A 24722-nucleotide genomic window follows, 5' to 3' on the forward strand; every position below is an offset into this window, starting at 1 on the left:
TATACATATTGCAAATTATTTAGCATAATTTTTTTTATGATACTAAAAACCCCACTCTCATATAACATGTTTATCTTAAGTTTTTTCTCGTGACATCAAAAAACTCAAATTTATACAAATGCAACACATTTATCTTAACACAAATCTAAAATTTGTGATTTACCCTAAATTTCGATATAAATGTATCGCATAGGTACAGATTTTGAGTTTTTAAGTTCATAAGAAAAATTTTGGGATACATACCTCACGTAAATATAAATGTGAGATTTTTTGTGATATACAAAAAAGTTTAGAATGGAGATGTCTTGGTGATCATAATTGAACATTTTTGGTCGCTTTTTTCTAAAAAGTGAAAGGACAGCTCTGATCAACGAAGGGAAAAAGCGCGAGGGGGGCAATTTCGCAATTGCGTGGATCGTTACTCGGTTGGTAAAATTTTCATTTAAGTCCGAAAGCTATCTGATTTGACAAATGACACCCAAACGGACAGACACGCAGGGGGCGGACTCCAAACCCCTCTGTCCACGTCACCCCCGCTCCCGACCGAAATTATTATTTTTTATTTTTGTGGGAAAGAAAAAGCAAAACGGAAAAGCCAGGCAAGTCCCGTGAACGCGAGCGCACCTCCGGCCGCCGGCGACCGGCCTTGTCGCCGGACTCCGGCGGCCACCGGCCCTCCTCATCACGTAACCAAAACCCCTAACTGCTTCGATTCCTAAGTGGCGGATTAATCAATCCCCACCAATGATTAGCCCTCCCAAATCATCATTCCAACTCCCCCCAATTAAATAAATGGACCGCCCACTTTAAAAGGATAAAAAAAAGAAAGTAGAGAAATTATTGCGAAAAACCCTCGTTTTTTGCTAATTATTATTCGAAAATACGAAAATCGGCGAGGTGGGAATAGGATTTCACCGGGAAGAAGAAGGAAGAAAGAATAAAAGCAACCACCACCCTTCACGAGAGACAAAAGTTCCCCCCGGAAAAAGCGAAAAAAAAAGAAAAATAAAAAGAAGAAAAATTGGAGAGGGAAATGGGGGAAATTGAAAAAGATAAAAGAGAGAGAGAGAAAGTTAGTGAGAGAAAGTTAGTGAGGGAGAATCTGGTGGGCTTTGAGCTGTGATTTAGCTGTCCCTTGATGCATTATTTTCTCGCATCCCTCCCTTCCCCTCTCCTCACTTCTCACACACCTCCAAAATCCCTAGAAAAAAACCCTCTCTTCCCCCATCACATTCTCTCTCCTCTCCATACATAACACTCCCTTCTCCCTTTCTCTCTCTACTGGTCCTCCTTCCCCTCCCGCACTACTCCCCCACTTTCTCTCTCTAACCCTCCCACCAGATCTCGAAAAAGCCCGAGACGAGCGAAACCCACATTTCCCCTTTCCCCCCTTCCCCCCTCTGCAGCACCTGCATTTCGCCATTGCTGTCCCTTCAGTCTAGAGAGAGGGAGTGTGAAGGGGAGCTGGTGCGCGGAGAAAGGAGGTAAAGGTGGCATCTTTTCGGGTCTCAGATGCCTCACGTGAGATGAAGAAGCAGACCCATCTCTTCCTCGTCTCCTCCTTCCTCCTCCTCCTCCTCTGCGCCTCCTGCTCCGCCGCGGAGCACCTCCGCCTGAGCTCCTTCCATGGCGGCAGCGGCGGCGGCGGCGGCCTCCTCAGCGACGCCGAGGCCATGTACATCAAGCAGCGCCAGCTGCTGTACTACCGGGACGAGTTCGGGGACCGCGGGGAGAACGTCAGCGTCGACCCGTCGCTCAAGTTCGAGAACCCACGGATCCGGAGCGCCTACATAGCCCTCCAGGCGTGGAAGGAGGCCATCCTGTCGGACCCCAAGAACTACACCGCCGACTGGGTCGGATCTGACGTGTGCAACTACACGGGCGTGTACTGCGCGCCCGCCATCGACGACCCCAAGATCCGCACCGTCGCCGGCGTCGACCTCAACCACGGCGACATCGCCGGGTACCTCCCGGAGGAGCTCGGTCTCCTCGCCGACCTGGCATTGTTCCACATCAACTCCAACCGCTTCTGCGGCACGGTGCCCCACAAGTTCGACCGCCTGAAGCTGCTCTTCGAGCTGGATCTGAGCAACAACCGCTTCGCCGGCAAGTTCCCGGCGGTGGTCCTGAGGCTGCCGTCGCTCAAGTTCCTGGATCTGCGGTTCAACGAGTTCGAAGGCACCGTCCCCAAGGAGCTCTTCGACAAGGACCTGGACGCCATCTTCATCAACGACAACCGCTTCCGCTTCGAGCTCCCCGACAATTTCGGCAACTCCCCCGTCTCCGTCATCGTCCTCGCCAACAACAAGTTCCACGGCTGCGTCCCCTCCAGCCTTGTCAACATGTCCAACCTCAACGAGATCATCTTCATGAACAATGGGCTCAGGTCTTGCCTGCCCACCCAGGTCGGCAAGCTCAAGAACGTGACGGTCTTCGACTTCAGCCACAACGAGCTGGTTGGCCCGCTGCCGGACGGCGTCGCGAAAATGGTGAGCTTGGAGCAGCTCAATGTGGCTCACAACCTGCTGTCCGGCAAGATTCCCGCCGGCATCTGCACCTTGCCCCGGTTGGAGAACTTCACTTACTCGTACAATTTCTTCACCGGCGAGCCGCCGTCGTGCTTGAGGCTGCCGGACTTCGACGATCGGCGGAACTGCCTGCCGAATCGGCCGTTGCAGAGGTCGCCGGCGCAATGTAAGTCGTTCCTGTCCAAGCCTGTGGATTGTGGCTCCTTCCGGTGCGCTCCTTTCGTGCCTTCTCTGCCGCCGCCTCCTCCGCCGTCGCCTCCGGTGGTCATCTCAAGGCCCCCGCCCCCACCACCCCTGTGCATTCTCCTCCTCCGCCGCCGCCACCAGTCCACTCACCTCCGCCACCGCCCCCACCAGTTTTCTCGCCTCCGCCACCGCCGCCATCCCCGCCGCCGCCGGTTCACTCACCTCCCCCACCTCCACCGCCCCCGCCACCAGTTTACTCACCTCCCCCGCCGCCTCCACCACCCCCGCCGCCACCACCACCTCCTCCACCTGTTTACTCTCCCCGCCTCCTCCCCCGCCATCTCCCCGCCGCCTTCTCCACCGCCGCCGTCACCTCCGCCACCCGTTTACTTGCCTCCACCTCCGCCGTCGCCTCCGCCTCCTTCACCATCACCCCTCCGCCAATTTACTGTCCCAGACCACCACCTCCTCCACCGCCAAGCTCGCCTCCGCCGCCAGCTCCAGTATACTCACCCCCGCCGCCGCCCTCACCCACTCCTTACTACTATAGTTCACCTCCACCGCCGCCTCCTCCCACCATTCACCACCACCTCCGCCCCACTCACCACCACCACCTCCACATTCACCTCCTCCGCCATTCTATCCTCATCCTTCCCCACCTCCTCCGTCACCATCACCACCACCACCTGTCCATTCTCCTCCACCGCCGTCGCCACCACCTTGTATAGAGCCTCCACCACCACCTCCGCCTCCATGTGTTGAATATTCACCCCCTCCACCCTCACCCTCGCCGCCACCGCCGATCCATCACTTGCCGCCACCATCTCCTTCACCACCACCTCCACCAGTCTATAAATCACCACCACCGCCACCACCCCCACAGTATATCCGTCCCCACCTCCACCCCCACGGTATATCCGTCCCCACCTCCACCCCCACCAGTTCATCACCATTCACCCCCACCACCAGTTCATTACAGTTCACCCCACCGCCAATCCCGTGCGAGACCCCGCCCCCATCTCCCTCGCCGCCACCTCCGGCACCAGTATACGAAGGGCCTCTGCCGCCGGTCGTCGGAGTTTCATACGCCTCCCCTCCTCCACCACCCTTCTATTGATTCTTTTGAGAATTTTCCTCCTCTAACCTCGCCCCTCACTTAAGAATTAAAAATTCGAGTCAGTCCTGTGTGTGTCACTATTTCTTTCGTGCTCTCGACATCTCTTTCCTCTTGTCACCGGCGCTTCCTTCCAATCCGAAAACCCTTCTCTCTCTCGCTCTATCTGGGCAATTCTCGTCGCTCGCTGGAGACGAGTCAAAAAGGGATCTTGTGCAGTTTTAGATTGTGATTTTTCCCCCCGTAAGATGGTCTTTTGCTGAAGATGACACAAAGGGAAAGAGGCGAAGGGAACAAGAGAGACGAAGAGAGAGTGAGGTAAGAGGAGATGGTCTCTTCTACTCCATATTTATTTGCAATTGTTATGCATAATCTCGAGATGTCAAATAAAATTTCCAGAGAAAAAAAAGAGTAGGTTGCAGAGAAAGTGTATGTATAGGGATGTTGATGAATTTGGAGATCGATTTAATCGGGGGTCCTTTTACTCAGAATCCAGGGGGCTGCTGTGCTAGTGCAGCTTGCTGTTTGTGGGGGGTTATTGTTGTTCATCTCATTTTATAATCATACTTTTGTTCATTTTTCTTTTCCTTTCTTTTTCTTCGATTCTTACAGTATAATCATGATGAACATTTTTACTTGTATCGATGATGATGATGATTTCAGAATGATCATTCCTTTCCATTCCAAATTGGGTTCTCCTCTTTCTCGCTCTGTATGTGTATACATGTATTCTTCGTGCCTACCGCGATCTGTTCTGTGAATTGCTAGTGACTTGGGGGTGAATTCACCTCCTTTCTCGAAAGATCTAGGGCAGGATATGGTGATGTTCAGCTTCTTTAAACACTCGTGGAAAACCAACCCTCTTTTTCAGATAGAACCTGTTCTGATGGAGAAGAACAGGAGCAAGTCGGTGGAAAATTAGGATCCTTTTCCACGAGACATTCTGCTTTATTTATTGCCTTCAATGGCGGATTAGTGACCACATCTTCTTTTCCTCCTTTCCGGTTCCTATTCAAATTTTGGGCACCTCCAAAAAGCGATCTTGGTGGGGGCCTTAAATTGGCCCTCCTTTTCTCGAGTTCCCGTCCCTTGATTGGCGCAACATCTTCCAGCGTTTCGGAGTCATTATCGGAAATAAACTAGTGACATTGGGATCGACATCATGTGCGCCCTCTTAATGCGAGGTTTCGAAATTCCTGAAGACCGGAACCTGTTCCTTCACGCTCACACTTTTCCCCCCATTGAAATGTGTAATGTCGATCCCCCTTTTGATCTTTGCCTAATACCCTTTTGACCTTTCTCCATTTCAAGATGTCCAAAAAAGATCAAAAGGAATAAAGAAATCCCAGAAAACTCGAGCCATCAAGGAAGCTGTGCAGACGACCCTGCTTTTGCATCTCACGTTCTGCATCACTTAGGATATCCCCAGTCGGCCTTTCCCTTTTGACCAGCGTCTCAGTTCTTGCGCAACCTTTCTGAAAAAGAAGTTTCAAGCACGCAGCTTTAAGCTTTTCCGCATGATTTTACTCTCCCTCGAGATACAAAACAACTACAAAAATGAATTGTGTTTGCTGTGATGATTTGGGGTTATGGGAATTGAGAGAGGTTCAATTTTCTTGTTGGGTTTGTCCTCGGAAAAAAAGAAGAAGAGTTTTTAACTTTATTCACTTCGATAGTGGGGGACAATAATGGGGACTCGGATACGATCCCACCAACCGTAATCAATGATGCCTCCCTATCGTTTTCACCTGAGTTGCCACAAACCCCATTTTCAAAAATCTCAGCATGGACTCCAGATCCAGTCGCTGTGCGGAAACCAAAAAATTCAATCGGTTTCCTCCTCCTTTTCGGCACCCTACTTGCTAAAACAATGCTCGTTTTCGTACCATCCACTAATGTAAAAACGACCCGTTCCTCATTCGGCACCCGGCACGACCCACTTCGGAGAAAGCGATCGCCACTCCTCAGAGCTCGCGAGTTGCGCCGGGCATGATGGCCAGCTGAGCATGGATCCAAAATGGGCTGTCTCGGTAACAATGCCTAACCATGTTTATTCAATTTGGCTAATTGAGCACCAACGGAATGAAAATCAAAGGGTAAAGGACTGTGCTCCGCCCCAATCGATTGTCCTACCATGGTGTCCTGAAATTCGAGAATCTGTATTTGGCAACATCACTGATTACATTTCCTGCGAGATGGACAAGCCCATGTGAACGAGGGTGTGGCATTTGTTTCTGTGCAAGTCCCTTTCTTTCCCTAGAATCTCATCTCAAGAAACCAGAGATCGGAAGGGGGAAAGCTGTAATTCTAGAGAGCGATATCTATCCACCGCACGTACCGATTTGCCCATAAAGCGCTAAAACGGGGAAAGAATAAAGAAGTTTCTCCGGCTCGCATTTGATGAAGGGAAGGACCATACGACATCGTTGTCCATGCCGCTGCTTATCCCGCATGCTCATTTGGGTAAATTTGCGGCATGATTTCAGGAGCGATTTCTCCCTGCCGTTCTTTTACTTTTTCCCCCTCATCTCTTCCTTCCACAAGGAAGAATCGATCAACAAGATCGTGGCCACACATTCTAAGGCTTCCAGCTCAAAATTGATCAAATATTCCTGAAGAAGTCATCTAGAATCTGGTGACTAGTAAACGGTGGCAGGCGATGACTCAATATGTTCACTTTACTTTGTTAGAGAAAGTGCACATAATGCGTCCGAGATGAAGAAAGAAGCGGTCATGGACTGCACAAATTGTGCCGACCACGTCTCGGTTTCTTTCACATCTTAACTTAGAAAAATGGGGAGGAGCCGGCTAAGGGGATAGACGCAGGACAATCGTGGCCATAATCTAAGTGCACTAGAAGCTAAGGGAACACATCAGCTTAGATTGCTAATGTGAAGATTAAAAAGAACAAGACAACCGCCGACGACGATACCCGCACTAATTTAACCCCTTCGAACTTCACTCGCGAAGTACACACAATGTATGACCTCGCACTTTGTCGCGTTCTCCCCACCTCTGTGTCGAAGAGAAGCAGCGGCAGGCGCCGGTGTCCCCACCAGGAAGAGATGGGTGACGAAACAGGGGATGGACCATCTTCAAGATAGTACCCCCACATGGGTTGTTAGGGCTTTATACATCAGGGTGCTGATGCATGTCTGTATGTGCATCTCACTCGATGATGCTGAGCAAATCTCGGTTGACCTGCTCAATCCCATCTCATTTCCCTCTCTCTGCCATTTTAATTAAGGGGGGGGGGGGGGCACTTCCTGCGGGACAGGCTGTTGATTAGGTCGAGTAGATTAATGGCAACCATCGCCACGCCCTCGGGACGACGGCCCCGCCGCCCCTGCTCGTCGGGCCCATTGGCCACATGATAGTTCGAGCTCCGAGAGCAATAAATTAAGGGGAGGGGCATCTTTTGCCCGAACCCAACTCCCCCGACCCACCTCTTGAGCCGTATTCATAATCTTCTGCATCAGTTGTTAGGATTCATCTAACAAACGGGGCCTACAACTTTGCCTGGATTTCTATGGGGACGTGTTTAACCGAGTGCTGTCGAGGCACTTCCGGCGTAAGCAGCAGCGCATTGAATGAGTTCGAAAGGCTTAGTGTAAAAAAAAGGCAAGCTAATGTGCCGTAACAGGCAGTGCGTCCGCACGAGATTCGGAAGGTGAGAGGCCATGATCCAAGTCCGTAATTATTTGCATGAGACGGACGGCAGAGAAGGTCCCGCACATTGATTTGATTTCGGTGTTTTGTGACGGGCGATGGCTTTAAATGCATCGTCCTTAAGTGGTATGACTTTAAATTCAGCCTGCAGGCTTAAAGTTCTTGCGGACCCCTAAAATATGTCCCTCCGGCAACTACTTGCGAATGTGTTTGATTTCGTTGGTGTGGCGTCTTGAGTTTGAGTCGTCGTGGTGTCTATGCGTTGTCTTCGAGCCGCTTCAAGAGCACAACCAGTGCACTTCGATCATTACTCGGGTTGTCACAGTCGCGCCCAGCGAGATCACTCGAGCCCTGAAAAGACCCTCCGAAGCTCTGTCCGCGAAAAATGTAGTAGTAATCGACAGTTGTGTTCATAACACTCTTTAATCGTGACGGTTCAGTGAACTTTCCGAGTTGGGGAGAATGCGATGGACAAAATGAAACTTAGATGGTAGTCATGCATGCATCATTGTGATTAATGGGCTTCTCTCCGAACGGCACAAACGAAGGACTTTCAAGGCCCGCCAGCCTCCCTTTCAAAGTCGGTAATCTAATCCGTAGCAGAAATCAGGTGTTAGTGATCTTCATTCTGATCTTCTTGTAAAGCCGAATCCTTCAGATAAGCCCCTTTTCGAAGCCAATCGGCATAGAAAAGAGTTCGGGAAGGACGAGAAGTCGCGAACCGGGTGATGGAGCACCGTGAAGTGTGGCCTTCAAATTGGCTAGAGAAACAAAAAATGCTGAATGTTGTTCTCTGTTCGAGAGAGGTTAAGTAGGCTCCAAAAGGACTGGACAAAAATGGGCTCGAAAGATCGACAGGCTTTGCCATGTAAGGCTCGTGTCACTTTGACACGGCTAGACACGATCTGTTCTCGATGCAAAGGCAATTGGGTGCTGGGCTTTACATGCAGATCTCAACATCAGGGTCAGGCAATGTCATTGAATGAGAGCTACAAGAGCGCTTGTGCATTGTGCAGAAGAAGCCCCGCTGCAAATGCAGTAAATTAGTAAAAGTGGGCGAATAAAGTTCTTATCTTTCAATGAAAGTAAGTAGCTGGGGGGGACCCGATCAGTGAACAAAGCTGTACTCCTCGTGGATTCCCTCGTTGCCGACAGAACAAGATAGTAACTTTGGCCCGGCGGTTAAAAAACCAATCCCCTCACCCGCGAAATCAGAGGCTTAATAATTGATTAAGCGCGTTGCTTTTCAACCCAAAAAAGGTGCACAATCCGCAATCAGCTCTAATCTAATCAGACCGCATGATATGCTCTCCTCCATTTGCAGTACAGCAATAATGCAGAAACCAGAAACTAATGGCGACCATGTGCATCCCACATGAACCCAACATGGACGAGGCAAGAAGACTCGAGCTTTTCGACAGACATTTAACTAATCCCCAACTTACCATACGAAAAGTACCCACATAAATTTGTCTCTTCTTCTAACTTTTCTTTGTTAACAAAGACACGTTGTCATAGAGATTCCTGGGAATTAAGGATGTTCAGAGACAGAGAATCAGCCTTAGTGCAGTTCTTGATGGACGGCTTCGGGTGTCTTTTTATTCCCTGTAAAATAGCACGTGGAAGAGTTATCCACGCAAAGCGTGCTTCAACTGTGCAATTGCTTTTGCTCAGCCAAAAGCGAGAGCTAACGTATATAAAATTATCTCCTCAACTCGAGTGGAGGTTCTTTTTCTCAGGGGACTTTTCTTCCTTCGCTTTGATTCATGAATCACTAGATCTTCATATATTCGGTTTCATTTTTGTCGGGTCTACTTATTTTATCAGGTTGCAACTAAATCTAGTTCCATAACTCAATGAACGTCGAAAAAAGGTTATCAATCCAGCAGATTTGCGAGTAGATGTGCTGCCCTTTTGTTCCCCATAGACGAAGTCTTCTCCGGATTGACCAAATGGGAAATTTTTTTCAAGGCTTGTAAATCATCCATGCTCGAACACTAACTACTAAGCCACAGATCGCAGATAATGGTCCTGTCGAGGGTCAAACTCGATTCATTTCGACTAAAAGGCGATTTCTTTATGTCGCATGGATGCTACTTAGTGGATTTATTGGAATGATCAGGAAACTGGAGTCATGGATGTGATGGAAAGCGTGCTCATTTGCCACCCAGGAGTTCACCTTGAATGCTATAATAGCCGTATCGTAAAGCACTATCGTATGTGCTTTGCTTGTCGTCCCTTTCTGCCATATATAAAGCAGCAGATTGAGTGACGCCAAAGCAAACAGTCATCTTCTGTTTCGGTGAAGATCGGAAGTATTCTCATGTTCTCTCGAGATCGCATTTAGCAAAAGGATAATCTCACTCGACACTGCATGTCATCTTTTTGAGAGCTACGACCTCATGTCAACACCAAGAAAAGGAAAAACGAAAGCAAAAAGAAAATGCGTACGGCGGGAAAAAAGAAGAAGCTAATGAAAGCAACAAATCTCTCTCTCTCTCTCTCTCTCTCATATGTCAACCGTTCAACCACGATTGAGGGGGGACTTTGGACTGTGCTGTCTTTTTACAAATAGCAAAAGCAGAAACATGAGATTTGCCACTCTGTTTTTGTTCTGGATATATCCGAGGCGAGTGTGGGCTTCTTGAACAGGATCTTTCTAATTCTTCACGAAATTGTCTCGAACCATCAGGTACTATCCAATTTCTTCAAGACCCAAGTCTTTTTTCTTTTCAATCTGTTCGGCATTGGATGAGAATAGCTCGTCTTCGCTGCTTTGCTCAACTGCTTTCTTTTTCTTTTGTTCCCAGTTAGAAGTCTCTGTTCTGTAATCCCCCAAATGATTTAAATGGTGACATTGCATTGTCTCTGGATTTTTTGTTTCAATGAGTTCAATGGCGAGAACTGATATGAAAGTATGAAGTGTTGCATTGTGGATTTGGAGGTACAAGATCTTTTGCTAATTGCTGTTATACCGAACAAAGGGAAAAGTTGGGGGATTTATTCTTTAAGCAAATCCCTTTATCAAAGTTCCTGCCTTGCATTCTACGTCTCTCTTCTCCTCTTTTTGGTCCTCTCCAAATTTAGAAGTTGCTTCCATTTTAAAAAAACGCCTGCATATCCTTGCATTTTGGGTGCAGACACTAAACCTTATACGTAATGTCTCATAGCTTGCCCGCCTAGGGAAAGAGGGTGCGAAAAGTGGAGATACTCTCTGGATATTAGTGTCAAAGTCACAATGGTTAAGTCTCTTCTCCCTAGGCAAAGTGCAGAGGACTACGTATGTGTTGGCTAGTTTGGGTGGATAATTCGGGAACTTCGGTTCATTCCAACAACTCAGGTTGGGAAGGAAGGTTATCAATTGTTTATCTTTCCGGGGGTGCAAAGTATGGTTTATCTTTCTTAGAAGAGAGCTAGGCAATGCAACGATTTTGCGACAATCTTTAAGCCCTTTAGGACTGAGGTGAATCACAAAAGAACTACCTGCAGCCTAGGCATGACCATGTTGTGGACTCTTGCATGCTGTTTCTTTTGATCACCCTTGTTAAACAATCCTAACCTGCTTGAACTGCAGATGCTGAGATTTTAGTGGGTATGCAAGGCTATGGATGTTCGTCGCTTTAGTGAAGGAGATATGGATAGCAGCGCAAGTAGAAGCAGTGGCAACGAGAGGGAGAATGCCATCTTGAATTCCAAGGCTGAGTCTTGTTGTGGCCAGTTCCGAAATGGCTCTAACCCTTGGATGGCCAGATATTTGTATGCTTTGATGTTTCTAGTTTGTAATCTACTGGCTTGGGTTTCTCGGGATTATGGCTATGGTGCCCTCAAAGAAATGGAGAGTAAGATTTTTATGGTTGTCATTGATTTGTACGTTCTTTGTATTTCTATGATTAGCACTAGTACATGCACCAGATGGAGCACATCCACATGGACACAGGGCTACTATTTTTTTAGAACTAAGGAAATAGTTGCCTTGTACAGTCTCAAACTTGCAGGTCCCTTTACATGAAAACTCCCAAACGAATGTAAAAAGTTTGGCACTATTAATTGCCTTTTAATGATAGTAGTTTCGCTCTGTTAGCTCCCAGGGGATGCGAGTTGCATTCTCCAACACTCTTCCTTTTCCTTCTCTTTCGTTCTTCATTTTGCTTTTTGGATTTTAAATTCATGGATTCTTTGAGAAAATTTGTGAAGTGTATCCTCTCACTTGAGATGATCTTTTATCAGGGAAGTATTATTTGTCGGGCCTATAGCTCACTTACAGCCATATCTGCTAGATAAATAATTGAGGAAAGGTGCTCAAAGAGGCTTTGACCATTGCAGGATTAGAAGGATGCCACGGTGCACAAGATTGTTTGGGCACAGAAGGAGTCTTGCGGGTCAGCTTGGGATGCTTCATATCCTTTCCACTTGAGCGCATCATTTGTTGGCTTTCGTACTAGGAATATGCCTACAGTTTCATGTTGCTCTTCTTCCTATTTATTGTGTGTATCTTCCAGCTTTGTTTGCATGGATTGCTTCAGCCTTAATCCTGCAATAGACCTTCTACTTACTAATGTTTCTATCAACTGTCTGCACGTCAAAGTTGCAAGAGCCTAGAAATGCATGGCATTCCGGGTGGTGGTCAGTCAAGACTGTCCTCTTGATTACCTTGATTATTGTCCCCTTTCTGGTTCCTTCAGCCTTTATCCGGATCTATGGTGATTCTCTTTGTATATCTCTCTTTTAAATAAGCTCTAGGGTGGCTCCAATTTATGGCATCCTGGGTGGTGACACAGTTCCTCTGATTTGACAGGAGAAGTCGCACATTTTGGTGCCGGGTATTGTTCATTATTGGGTTACTATGATCTCTACATCATACTAGAACAACAGAGCTAAAGCCAAAAACTGGGGGAATTTTCTCATTGATTTCTGACATGATTTTCAGGGTTTTTCTTCTCGTTCAGCTTGTAAGTATAATCAGTTTCATCATGTGGCTGGACGATTGCTGTCGCTCTGATAAATATGCGGAGAAGTGGTAAGAGTGTCCGATTCATCTCTGCATTTGGGCAATTCATTCTTCTGCATCATTACTTCTGCGTCTGACGAAATTTTCATCTGATGCTATTCCTGCTCGCATTGCATCAAGTGAAAACCTTTTACCAAACATCCTAGATGACGCAAAACTCACTTCTAGTGTCGTTCATAGCTTTACTAATCATAAAATTATTACTACAGCCTGAGTACATAGGCAACTAAATTATTTCCGTAATCTAGGGAACATAGGCAGCATGAGCAAAAGTGCTCAGCTTCTTGGTTCATTCAAGAATTTTATGGTAATTTCCCGAAAGGATGTCTATGCATTTAACTAATGTGTATGTCAAGAATATATCTATTGTGTAATTCAAGGGCCCAATGGAGTAGTGAAGTGTCGCTACCAATTTATTCTAAGAAAGCTCTCTTGCAGCTACATCCAGAAGATATTACTTGCAGCTACTGCATATGTTGTTTGCATTGGGGGGATCATCTTAATGTACATCTGGTATGCACCGGACACATCCTGTCTACTTAACATTTTCTTCATCACTTGGACTCTTGTGCTACTGCAACTCATGACCAGCGTCTCTCTGCACCCTAAAGTAAGTTCTTATCCATTCCAAATCCACCAGTAATAGTCATATTAAGACAGATAATTAGTTAATTTTGGTTGTAAAACAGGTCAATGCCGGCTTCTTGATTCCTGGTCTCATGGGACTCTATGTTGTGTTTATCTGCTGGTGTGCCATTCGGAGGTACTATTCTTATGTCTTCGCTGCTGTGCGAAATTGCCTTTGGACAACGGCCATACTATGTTGTTTTCTTTTAGATTTTTCCCAAAAGTACAATTTTGTGTGACAAGAACTGTAGCTTACCATGAGACTCAACCTCATTGGCAAATCCACTTAAATAATTACTCTGTGCAACTTCAGTCTGGAATGACCTTGGTTGAGGTTTCTCACGAACTCCTATAAATAGGCAATAGCACAAAATTTTCCATTTCAAGTGATTGAGCTTTTTGCATGGAGAAAGTTTCCAAGCTTTTAGTTCGAGGTTGAGTCATTAGACTGTGCGAGGTAGATTGGAGTTACTTGAATGGAGCATCTAGATAAGCTAACTCCAAAATAGACTGAAGAGTTCTATTTAATCTATTTAAGTTACAAATCAGTTAGTGTGATATTTACATTTCTCCTAACTGTTCTGCATTCCAGTGAACCGGCGGGAGAAAGTTGCAACAGGAAAGCTGAAGCTTCCCACAGTACTGACTGGCTCACAATCATAGTAATACCCGGATTCTGGGCATTTCTCCATTTTTGCATTTAATTAGCCGACAACATCCTTAAGAAACACTGGGGCTAAATCTAACTGGTTACTTGCTACCTGGAAAAGGTTCATCACAAATGTTACGGACTCCAACAAACTTGGAGCTGGGTACCTTTCCCAGTTTATAGGGATCGCCTGTGCTTCTTTCTTAGCATGCTTATTACAGTCTCAATACATGACTGAGTTTTTTAGCTAATTTAGCTTTCTAGAAGTTCATAGAATGGATTGATCTAAAGGGGCCTCTGTAGCTTTTGTTGTGTATAGGCTTGGTAGTTACATGATTTGGGCCAAATGTTGCTGAGAAAAGCTAATAGCAGGAGTAGGAAGTCTACAGAGATCGAGTTCACTGATCATATGCACTTTGGCAGCATGATTATATGATCAAGTTACCTATGATTCAATCCTTTGACTCTGAAATATTGTGTATCCTACCATATTGTAGCTTGTGTTTCCTAACTTATATTTTGTAGTCTAGAGTGATGGGATGACTATGCTTACTATCTTTTATGTACTACAGAGCTTCATTGTAGCGATGCTTGCCATTGTCATTGCTACCTTTTCAACTGGAATCGACTCCCAATGCTTTCAGGTTTGTGCTTCAATTAGCAGAAACATTTTCATGACTAGAACATTCAGCAAAATAACTTTTTAAGTAACTGCAGTTCGTGAAGACTCAAGAGAGAGCTGCCAGTGACGTCCCATATGGCTACGGCTTCTTCCATTTTGTTTTCGCCACAGGAGCGATGTACTTTGGAATGCTGTTTATTGGCTGGAACAGTCACTACCCAATGAAGAAGTAACATGACTTGCTATGTTCTAGAGATTGATATTGCTTTTCGTATTACAGAAACTTAAATTTTTGTGCACTGAAGTTTCAAAGAGCTGTTTTAGTATATACTACATGATTTTTTCTGAGGAAAAACAGTTTTGATAGGCAAAAGCACTTACCCAAATCAAGCATGATACCTGGTCTTTGAAATGCTCGTAAAAGCCAAGTTCTTTTGAATACTGAATTAGAAAAGCAATTTCATGTACGTCAGACTAAAGTGAAAGTTTTTCTCCGCTCATTCTTATGCAGGTGGACCATTGACGTGGGATGGACGAGCACTTGGGTCAAAATCGTCAACGAGTGGGTCGCAGTCTGCGTTTTCAGTATGTGCTCGATAGAGAAAGCTCCTTCCTATTTGTGATCAGTTATTGTTGTGCTAAGTTGCTAATGCCAGCTTAATCAGAAAAGTTCTTTTGTAGTCCTGATTTCACGAAAGAAATAGCGTGAATGAGTAGTGATGGAAAGTGATTGTCCTTGGTGCAGTATGGATGCTCGTAGCACCAGTTGTGTGGAAGTGCAGGCAAGCTGGCGGAGCCACATGAGCAGTCTGGAAGTTCCAAAGCTGCAGTTACATAAAAGTAATGCATGGCGTCATCCAACTTGTGCAGATGCAATAGTATATTGATCCCTCGAGTACCCCACCGGATAATTCGGTGGATAGAGTAGGAAGCAGTTGAGCGGTTCTGGCCCAGGATGAAAGAGTTTGACGACGCGAAACGCCTCCTGGCTTTCACTTTTGCCGATGTCATAGCTAGGAAGCCAACTACGTTGGTTAAATTAGTGCAGAATCTTGCTGCTGTTTCGGCTTACGCAAGAACAGAAAGGATACATAGTGATAGTATGCCGCATCACGATTCACACCCGTGATTCATTCATGATGATGTAGATTGCATTCATGGGTTCGCATTCGGAAGTTCTTCATGATAGAGACATACAAGATCGCCAAGGAAATTATTCGAACATAAGCTCGAGAAGAGATTCCGGGTGCTTTTGATTCTTGTTAGCGTTCTGCTATTGCGTTCATGCTAAAAATGCTATTCTTTTGAATCCTCTCTCTCTCTCTCTCTTCCTGATTCTCAGTGCTTTTTCAGGTTAGGGGAGCAGTAATACTTAGGTGACAGAACTACACTTGACAGTATGGTTACAAAACTCATCATTCGATAATATCAACATATACACACCCCACAATACATCATTACAGGCTTTGTTTCACGAACGTAGTGATTGACATGCGACAATCTCAAAACTAGAACAAAAAAGAAAGAATTTTACAACAGAAGCAATCGAGTTGGACCATCAAATGCCTAATGAGAATCTACAAACAGATTTAACACCGTTGCTGCATAAACAAAAAAAGAAAAAAACTTGGATCAAGGAGGAGCCGTCTCGAGGCCACGTGATTTCGGCTGGAGTTCAAGTGATTTCTTGATCTACTAATCGAAGGTGTCGACGGCTACCCCAAAATAATGGATGCAAATGAATCTCTCTCTAGCTGCCTCTCTATTAATATAAGAAACCAAAACTTTCAACGGGACAAGATGAAGAGGAGCAACAAGGAGATGCCCAAGTGAAGTCAGAGAGCTTTGCTCTTTGCATCTAGCCAAAAGGGTTTCCTCCGACTGGTGCCGAAGAATTTGGTGTATGAGGGGCTGGAAAACCGGCAGTTCCAAACTGATTCGTATTCAAGGGGCCATACGAAGCTCCCTCCATGCCAAATCCCCCTACTCCTTGATACCTAACAAAAGCAAAGCAGTGAGTGGAAGCTACTCATTGCCCAATAAAGGCACGCCATTAAAACACTTCCGGAAATTTTCCCATGCATTCCTTGCTTTAGGGGGACAAAGCATCATGAAACAATATTTCGCACTTGACAAAGTGGGATTAAACCAACCATGAACACCAAAGGTATCCTACAAGATACGTGCTTCTTGAGAGCCTAAACAGTGACATTAGCTTGAACGCACATGAATAAACAAGCTCAAACTATTTTCGATGCTACAATATCGCCAGTTCTAAGTGAATGGGCAGAGCATGACAGAAATAACATGCAAAGCACATGAATCATTTTGGTCAGCACCCTGAACGCGGGCGTGCGCGCACATCTCAGCCAAGTAAACAGCATCTGATGAAAACAATAATCAGTGATAGTCACCTGGAAGGAGGCATGTTACCATGCATTTGCTGTCCCATGTAGGCACCTGAAGATTCACACAAAGAATCAGCAGACAGAAAATACAGACCATAACTTTTTCTTTGTCTTGTCTTTTCTTGTCATTAATCTATTTACACCAGCAGGGTTGCTATCATCGCTTACTTGGAGGCAATGCTGATGCGTGAGCTTGTGGCTGCAGAGATGCTGCTGATGCATAAGTGCCTTGAGGGGGTATCCATGATGGCGTGGGAGTACCAAGACCGGAAGCATGCATGAGACTGGAAGAGGGTGGGACATTTGGTAAAGCACCCTGCAATGATGCCATGGAGGGAAACTGCATAGAAAGGGACGAGAAAAAGAAAAAGTTATTTAAAAAAAAAAAAACAACTAATGCTTTGCAATATACCTCGACTATAATTCAAGGGATTCAAAAAGTGTAGTCAGGCACTAATAGTGATAACCAGCTACATGTGAATCTACTTACCCTTCTTCTTCATCAACAACATCCAGGGGTCCTCAAAACAAGCCCCCTCAACCCCAAACCACCAAAAATACAATAATGCTAATAAATACTGACGAAAGAAAAACAAAGTAGCCTAAAACCCTAATCCATCCAAGTTGTTATGTTTTCAAGTTCATGAGTCTGCACTATGCAAGCATACTTCTATTTACAATTTCATACCCTACTTTCCCCTGATATTGAATAGGAAGACAGCACAAATAAAATTCAGAAGTAACGACCATGAATTTCAAACAGGGCACTAATACATGTTCTATTTTATGACATCACCATTCCTTGACATTCACTTAGCACATCAGTAAAGACTGAGCTGTAAATTGGACGTTTCACATACCATTGGAGTCTGAACTTGAGAAGGTTCACTTGTATCAAATGGGTTCACTGATTTTGATTGCTGTGGCAAAGGTTGCATTGTTTGCTGTGGCAAAGGTTGCATTGTCTGCAATAGTAAAGTATATATTTTGAAATATGTTAATAAGAAAAAACGGAAATGGCATTAAAAGCTAGGAGGCATATCCAAATATTTTGATACCATGACAGGGTTATATTGCATATATCCCATGGCAAAATGAGGACGATTTTGCCACCCCATAACTGGTGCTGGATAGGATGGATAAGTTGCAGTGAAAAGATCCTATAAATAACTCCGTATTAGTTGTGAGAAAATAAATCATGAGAAGACTTGGCAAAGTCACACCAAAAACACTTGTAGGCAGAATTACCATAGGCAACTCTTTTCTTGAACTTGATTTTACATCAGCAGAGACATTTTGCAAAACCACAGCAGAAGTGACCTGTTCAGGAGGTTTTGATGCATGATGTGCTTGAGATGAAACCATGCTAAAAGGTCCTTGTACATTTGCAGGAGGTGATGCATTCCAGGACTATGAAAAAGATTAGAAGACAAACAGGTTATGTGGTGCATTAGAGAACGACATTAACATTCATACAGATAGCATAGCCAACCTGATTGCCAGATGTTCCATGAATGTGCATTGAGGATGGTTGAGTGGTCTGCATACCAGCTGCTGGGAACAGGGTAGGTTGCTGAGGTGGAGTACTGAAAGCAGGGCCACCACTTACAGCAGAAGTTGATACCAATCCCGGGGCACTCACTGAAGAACCTCCTTGAGGGAATGTTGACAAACCACCTGCTGGCACAACTGTGGAAGCACCGGCAGTCAAGGGCAACGCAGGAGTGTTAACTACAGGTGCAGCCATTGAATTACCAACCAGTGGTAACACTGCTGAGCTGCCTCCAGGTGCAACAAATGCCCCCCCAAACCCAGGGCCTCCTGACTGTTGACCAGGTGCAGGAGCTGGAGTAGTCAACTGAGATATGACAGAATCCAGGGGACTTGCGTTTGGAGGCTGGGATACTATTGTGGCAGGTGCGACATCAAAAGAGGCCCAATTATCCTGACTGGTAGAAGTCATCGGTGTAGAAATGGCTTGACTCATGGTAGGTGGATGTGGCTGTGTGGTGGCTGTAGTAGGAGGTTCAGGATCAGCATCAAAATCAATTAAGCTAACTGCTTTCTCAGGTTTAACTTCTGCAACATTCCCGTTTGTTGAACCCAAGCTACTGGAAGATACAGTCCTCTGCAATCAGACAAGATAATGACTTTTTTCTTTTGCAATGAAGACGAGATAATGAAGGCATATTACATTTAAAAGATTCTTATCGAGTATCCCAGAAAGGAAAGGGGAAAAAAAAAAAAAGCATCTGGTTTCTCTAGAGGTTTGCATCTGAATTGATCATGCAGTGCATTTTAGGACCAATGAAAATTTGATTCAGTTCTGGACTCGAATTATTAGCTTTCTAGTTAGAATGCCACCTTCAGATCCACTATGGTTATGCACTCAGGAACACTAGAGAATTTATCTTTTCAACATAAATAAGAGGCCACACCTGTGTCTGCACCAAGCCATCAGTTGCCCTAGTACCATTGGCTTTTGGAGGTTCTACTATCCTAAGAGGCAAAACATTATCTCCCAGTATTTCCCTAACTGGTCGCACCACAGGTGGACTAGATGTCTCTAGATCTTTTGGTCGTTCAGGTGATCCTCCTATCTTTGATTCTCCGTCAGAAGTTCGGCGATCGTCCAACTTCTTTCCATTTCCAAATCTGTCTTCTCGACGCCAATCATTGATTACATCTGGACGAGAAGGACTTCTCTTGAAATCACTATGCTGTCTGCTTTCTTGATCGTATGCTGGACTTCTTCCACCGGAGCTTGACCTATCACTGTATCGCCGATCATATGTCTCCTCGTATGGAGGACTTCGAGAACCTCCATGGTATGAGTCTTCTCTGTCACTCTGCACATTGTACACAATTAGATGAGGGCAGAATATCAAATACTGTTAACAATTGATGAACAGCTTTGTAGATACAAGTTTGGGTTCATTCAAACTGCTCTCATTAGTTAAACAGTAAAGAAAATTAGTTCAAGATCAAGATAGCCTAATCAACAACTCAAGAGGTTAAGTAGCACTGCACCTACCTTCACCCTTGGAGGTCTATCAAAACTCCTATCACCTGAATATCTTTTGTCCACATAGACATGCTTAATAAAATCTCGCAGCCTGTCGACATTACTGGGAAAGTAGAAAACCAAATCAGGAGACTGAGCTTCTGAAGAACACACAGGATGCTTGGCCTCCTACTTATCAGAAGAATAATATATGTTCTTGTTATATACCATACCTGCAATCAGGCAGAGAATTACGCTGTGGATCCCATTCCTTGAGATAGATTTCCTTTGCACGCTGTAAGGCAATTTTTCAACGGTCATGTCAACAGCTTAGCAACATTATTGCATGTCCAGCATAAGGAATGCTTACATACCTGATTTCCACCTCCTTGGAGGGCACTAACTTCTTGTGATGTGAATTTAGCCATCGATATAGACTTCACACGATGTGTGAACTCCCGGCTGAAGCAATTGCTAGCGGTCAGCTCAGTTTAAGCAAATGAAAGCATAATGCACGTAAGAACATATTCATCCCCTCTCAGAATCCTCTTTTGCTTAATCTTGTCTCAAGATGTGTCCATGGACTATATTCATGTTTTTTCTTCACAACTAGTTTGAATCTTCCAAACCGACAGCTAAATACACATATGAATCGATACATGTACAACAAGGTAAAAAAGGTTATCAGTACTTACTGTATTCCACTACATGTTGTGCACACGAATGTACAGAAACTGGTGCAAACATACTGTGGTCCCTGTTCACAGAAATAGAATTCCCAAAATAAACGTTACTTCTATTTGATCAGGATAAGAGTTCAAACTCCAATATGCATGATCAATCCCAAGTTAACATGGAATTTCGCCACATTCCTATTGTTTAGATGTTTTATGAAAGAATTTATGAACTACATAGCTTTAGAAGAGTAACATTTTCATGGCATCACCAAAATACAGTTTGGCATGAAAATTATTAGCTTGGAGCAAAGCACTGATATCATCTAATGCATGTCATGGTTTAGATGCCTCTATCCTTTTCAGAGATCTCAAAAGCAGTGGCTCTATTATAGTCTACCAGGTTGACAGACTTGACCCTGGAATCTAAACTAACACAGGAAGAAGCAAGGTACCGACAATGGATAGGTAAATATATGATGCTGAAAAAGATTTCCCACTCATCACAAGCCAACTAAGCAAGCTTGGCAGGTAGCAACAAAAAAGGATGGAAGACACAACCGATCATGGTAGCTTAGTAACTCAATCCATAAATAATCTTCAGTGTGCTTGCTTACTTCATGATGTTGCAGCTAACTCAGTTCAAGTCAGAGAATTAAAAAACAATTTAATTCTTAACACAAACATCATGAATTATATTATGGGCTTAGACATTTGAGACATGACGGCATGAAGTTGGAATGCAAAAGCAAGCAATGTGCCGCATACCAGGCTGTTGCAATTGATACATCTTTTATTCTCGGGGAGCTTGAGAAGACCCCGTATAATTCGCTCGTTTTTCTCATCTTCCTTGATCCGGTTGGCCATTCCCCAGATGTCACAGGCACCCAAATCCAAGAATCAACTGGTCAAAAAAGGGCAAGCACGGAAGTCAATCCACTAGAATTCGCCGTAATTCATCCAAGCAAAACAATCGCTAAACTCAGTGCCCTCCTCACGCGAATCTCAATCACCCAATCCTGCAGACAGACGATTCGGACAGCATTCAAACGGGAAAAAGAAATCATTTTGACCAAGTAAACGACGTTCCAAGTCGACAAAACGACTTGCAGAGAGAACAGAAATGTCACTCGCTAAAGTCTCTTTCCGCTCATTCTAACCGAACAAACCAACATCTAAACGCACAACCCGGGATCTCTAATCCCACCTCCCCCCCCCCCCCTCCCAGAAACGGGCGCAAACGAAAACCGAAGAATTCTCCCCACAACCAGCCAGCACGACGAGATCAAAAACGGGCGAGCAAGAATCCCAATCCGGCGGGCGGCGGATCTGAGGAATCGAGGCTCGCCGGAGCACACGCCGGCTCCGATCCCGGCAAGAATCGGGGAAACCGCGAGGAACCCACCAACGCTCGAGCACAGACGGACAAGAGGGAGAGAGAAAGAGAGGGACTTGGTGCCTACTTGCGCAGCCTCCGCAGCAGACCACGATGCCGACGATGCCGAAGCGAGGGAGGAGGAGAGAGAGAGAGAGAAAGAGAAGAGGAAGACGAAGAGGGGGATCGAGCCAGCAGCGAGGCGAGTGTGCACGCGAGCTCCGCTCGAGGAATTTGCAGAGCAAGAGCTAGAGAGAGAAAGAGGGAGGGTAGAGAGAGAGAGAGATGGCAGCAGGGTTTGGTGGAGTCTCCAGCTCAGAGCTTCGCTCTCGCTCTCTGTCTCTCACAACCAAAGTCGCTTCCTTTCTCCTTCCTTCCCCTCAGAAATGCTAGAGAGAGAAAGAAGAGATAGAGAGAGAGAGAGAGAGTAGAGGGAAAAGGAAGGCTTTTTGGTAATTTTGCTTTTTTTTTAGAGAGAGAAAGAAGAGAGAGAGGGAGGGAGGGGTTAATGTTACGATGTTATCGGGCGCACAGCGTGGTACGGTGTCCTAACGCCGGCGTGGCCCCCACTCCTCCTTTGACGGGCTCTGGTCCGGTCCGGTCCGGTCTACGATCCCCGTTTTTTTTTTTTTTTTTTTACCTTTTTCGTTTTTCGTTTATCGTTTTCTTATCCTCACTTTTCCTCTTTTTATTTTTTTTCGGTCGATAACACAAAAACCTTAAACTATACACACTGTCATATTAATAATTGTGTCACTAAGTTTCGCATAAATATAAAAAAATTGACATCATAAAAAATGTCAAACTTATGTTAATGTGACAAAGTATATGTGTATAAATTTGGGCTCTTTCATAATGAAAGAAAAAGTTGGGTATTTGTTGATAATATGATTGGAAGTTTTTTCTGTTCTCTTTGTTATATTTTTATATTTTAATTTTCTTGGGATGGGCGTGATTATGATGGTCGCATAAGGCGACTGGGATCGGTCAGCAATGACCCCCTCTCGCTGGTCGCCATAATCACGCTCGCCACGCGACGATTTCTTCTTTAATCATTTTCCCTCTGATTAATTAATTAATTTTAATTTTTCTTTTTAACTGAAATTATAACTGGCGCCGGAAGAATTTTTAGCAGCACGTTGACGTCAGCTCCGGTTCCAGAACTGCCACGTCCTGTAATTTTGCCGAGATGTTGCAATGGGAAGATCTTAAATTGGGATTATTTTTCGGAGAGATTTTAGGGTGGGGAAAATGATAAGCACAAAAAATTAAACTGGCGGATTAAAGAAATAGGGGCAGAGAAGATTGTTGATTTTTTCCATATTTGTTAATGGGATAAGGGTTGAATGTGGAGTGTAGAAAGTTGAATTTGGCCTTGGAGAGAAAGAAAATGGGCGAAAAATAAATTAAAATAAGGCATTTTTTTAATGTAAAATCGCACTTTGAATTTTTCAATTGACTATTCAACCCACTTTTCCAGAAAGGAAAAAGGTGGGAGAATTTGGAGGATTTGAACTGCTGAATATTGCCGGACGTGCAATTTCTTCACAAGATCAGGGAAAATCAAATTTTAGTGGGTCCTAAGGATTTCACATCCTTATCCTCTTACTTCGCCTCGCCTCAAGTAGCCCTTTCATATATGATCGATCAATCTCAATTTTTCTGAGTCAAAATCAATTCAATGCTATCTTTAATAGAATCTGAAAATGATATTCGATTATAAAGTTTGACTCAGCCCGATTAAACTCAACCAGGCCGAGCCAAGTTCCTTAATTATCGCACGGCATAACCTAACCCATTTAATGATTACATCTATTTCATATTCTTCTCGGCTTAAAAAGAAAAAAAAATCATCACCCTTGATTTGTTCTCCTTATGTCATACCATTCTTTTCTATTTTGAACGCACTTTCATATTTCGAATTTAAGCTTCACTCCAATCTAAATAAAAAAAAAAATTGATATATCGTTTTAGAATATTCGAATATTAGAATCAATTTTTCTTCTAATAATTTAGACTATTCGAATAGTTGGTGGTGGTTACGTAAAATTTTACATTATTCTAGAACACTTAACACGAGGCATGCTATCAATGCTAGTCATTGTCCTGACTTTTCTTTGTGAGGCACCTAAACCTCGAGGGCTATCGGCTGGTCACAAACCTCCCATTAGCTCCACTTCATTAGAAAACATTAGTGGTGATAGGACCACTTGACTTTCGCCACAAGACGGTTCTCTAATCTCTTCATTAAGGGTTTAAAACGACGGCTCTAGTCCCCGTCACGCTCCGGTTCCCCCGACGATTTCTTTCAATGAAATGCAGTCCCTAAGCCTTCGACGTCCTGCGGAATCGAGTCCTCCGTCGTCAGCACGAGGGGGAGAAATTAGGGCGGATGCGGCTGGCGTGGCCTCTTTCCTGGCCATGCACTAGTAAAGTACCGCATCTGCGCTTTCCAGGACCCCCTGAAACTCGGAGTATATTTTATCCTTTGCTACTTTCTCGAATGTGCTGGAAAGTACTGAAATGAACCTTGGTAGGGACGGGTGGGTCGAGGTGCGTTAGCGTTGTGTACTGTCTTTCTGACAGATTGTTTTCACGGTTGCTCTCTAGCCCACCAGTGCTTTCGGCGCGTTGGCTGCACGTCTCGCTCGAGATTGCCAGACATAGGGACTAGGGAGGCTGGACAACCACCTCTCTAGGAGTTTTGGGATGGCTAGGACAAGGACGAGGACAACTGCCTAGAAAAATGAAGGGATGCTAAGGGTTGTGATCTCGATCAACCATCAGTTTGGGTAAATACTTTCTTGGCCCTGGTCCGATGATGGGTCGGGCAAATTAATTCTTTCTCTGCATTCATA

The 24722-nt window shown here is 44.8% G+C and overlaps 3 protein-coding genes across 8 annotated transcripts; 2 read left to right on the forward strand and 1 right to left on the reverse strand.

The window, feature by feature from the left end:
- Positions 1-1139: 1139 nt before the first annotated feature.
- Positions 1140-4516, forward strand: LOC104439085 (leucine-rich repeat extensin-like protein 4). The gene is given in 5 exon segments (XM_010052204.3): positions 1140-2831; positions 2834-3037; positions 3039-3147; positions 3150-3287; positions 3290-4516. Coding segments are annotated over 5 exon segments (2298 nt in total). The 5' UTR covers positions 1140-1526; the 3' UTR covers positions 3832-4516.
- Positions 4517-9990: 5474 nt separating this feature from the next.
- Positions 9991-15668, forward strand: LOC104436616 (probable serine incorporator). Of its 5 annotated transcripts, XM_039308131.1 has the most exons (14): positions 9991-10189; positions 10308-10441; positions 11072-11336; positions 11821-11894; positions 12038-12197; positions 12293-12317; positions 12425-12514; positions 12944-13115; positions 13195-13268; positions 13725-13794; positions 14354-14425; positions 14499-14632; positions 14915-14988; positions 15149-15668. In XM_039308131.1, exons 3-14 carry the CDS (start codon positions 11102-11104, stop codon positions 15205-15207), a joined length of 1239 nt encoding a protein of 412 aa, XP_039164065.1. In that variant the 5' UTR covers positions 9991-10189; positions 10308-10441; positions 11072-11101; the 3' UTR covers positions 15208-15668. The 5 variants fall into 5 exon arrangements, with proteins under 5 accessions (XP_039164065.1, XP_010047746.2, XP_039164066.1 ...); XM_010049444.3 differs by lacking the exon at positions 10308-10441 and having other exon boundaries at positions 9992-10189; XM_010049446.3 differs by lacking the exons at positions 9991-10189; positions 10308-10441 and adding an exon at positions 10474-10837.
- A 138-nt stretch (positions 15669-15806) lies between these two features.
- Positions 15807-22280, reverse strand: LOC104436618 (probable ADP-ribosylation factor GTPase-activating protein AGD14). 2 transcript variants are annotated; one of them, XM_039308130.1, is made up of 15 exons: positions 21953-22280; positions 21258-21393; positions 20511-20572; positions 20190-20277; positions 20049-20110; positions 19846-19939; positions 19250-19660; positions 18599-18939; positions 18304-18568; positions 18060-18221; positions 17870-17971; positions 17672-17776; positions 16980-17151; positions 16818-16863; positions 15807-16400 (listed from the first exon to the last, which is right to left on the reverse strand). In XM_039308130.1, the coding sequence occupies exons 2-15, from the start codon at positions 21354-21356 to the stop codon at positions 16262-16264; spliced, it is 2148 nt and encodes a 715-aa protein (XP_039164064.1). In that variant the 5' UTR covers positions 21357-21393; positions 21953-22280; the 3' UTR covers positions 15807-16261. The 2 variants fall into 2 exon arrangements, with proteins under 2 accessions (XP_039164064.1, XP_010047751.2); XM_010049449.3 differs by having other exon boundaries at positions 18304-18939.
- Positions 22281-24722: the final 2442 nt, after the last annotated feature.

The sequence above is a fragment of the Eucalyptus grandis genome, chromosome 3, assembly GCF_016545825.1.
Source record: "Eucalyptus grandis isolate ANBG69807.140 chromosome 3, ASM1654582v1, whole genome shotgun sequence".
Lineage (NCBI taxonomy): Eukaryota > Viridiplantae > Streptophyta > Magnoliopsida > Myrtales > Myrtaceae > Eucalyptus > Eucalyptus grandis.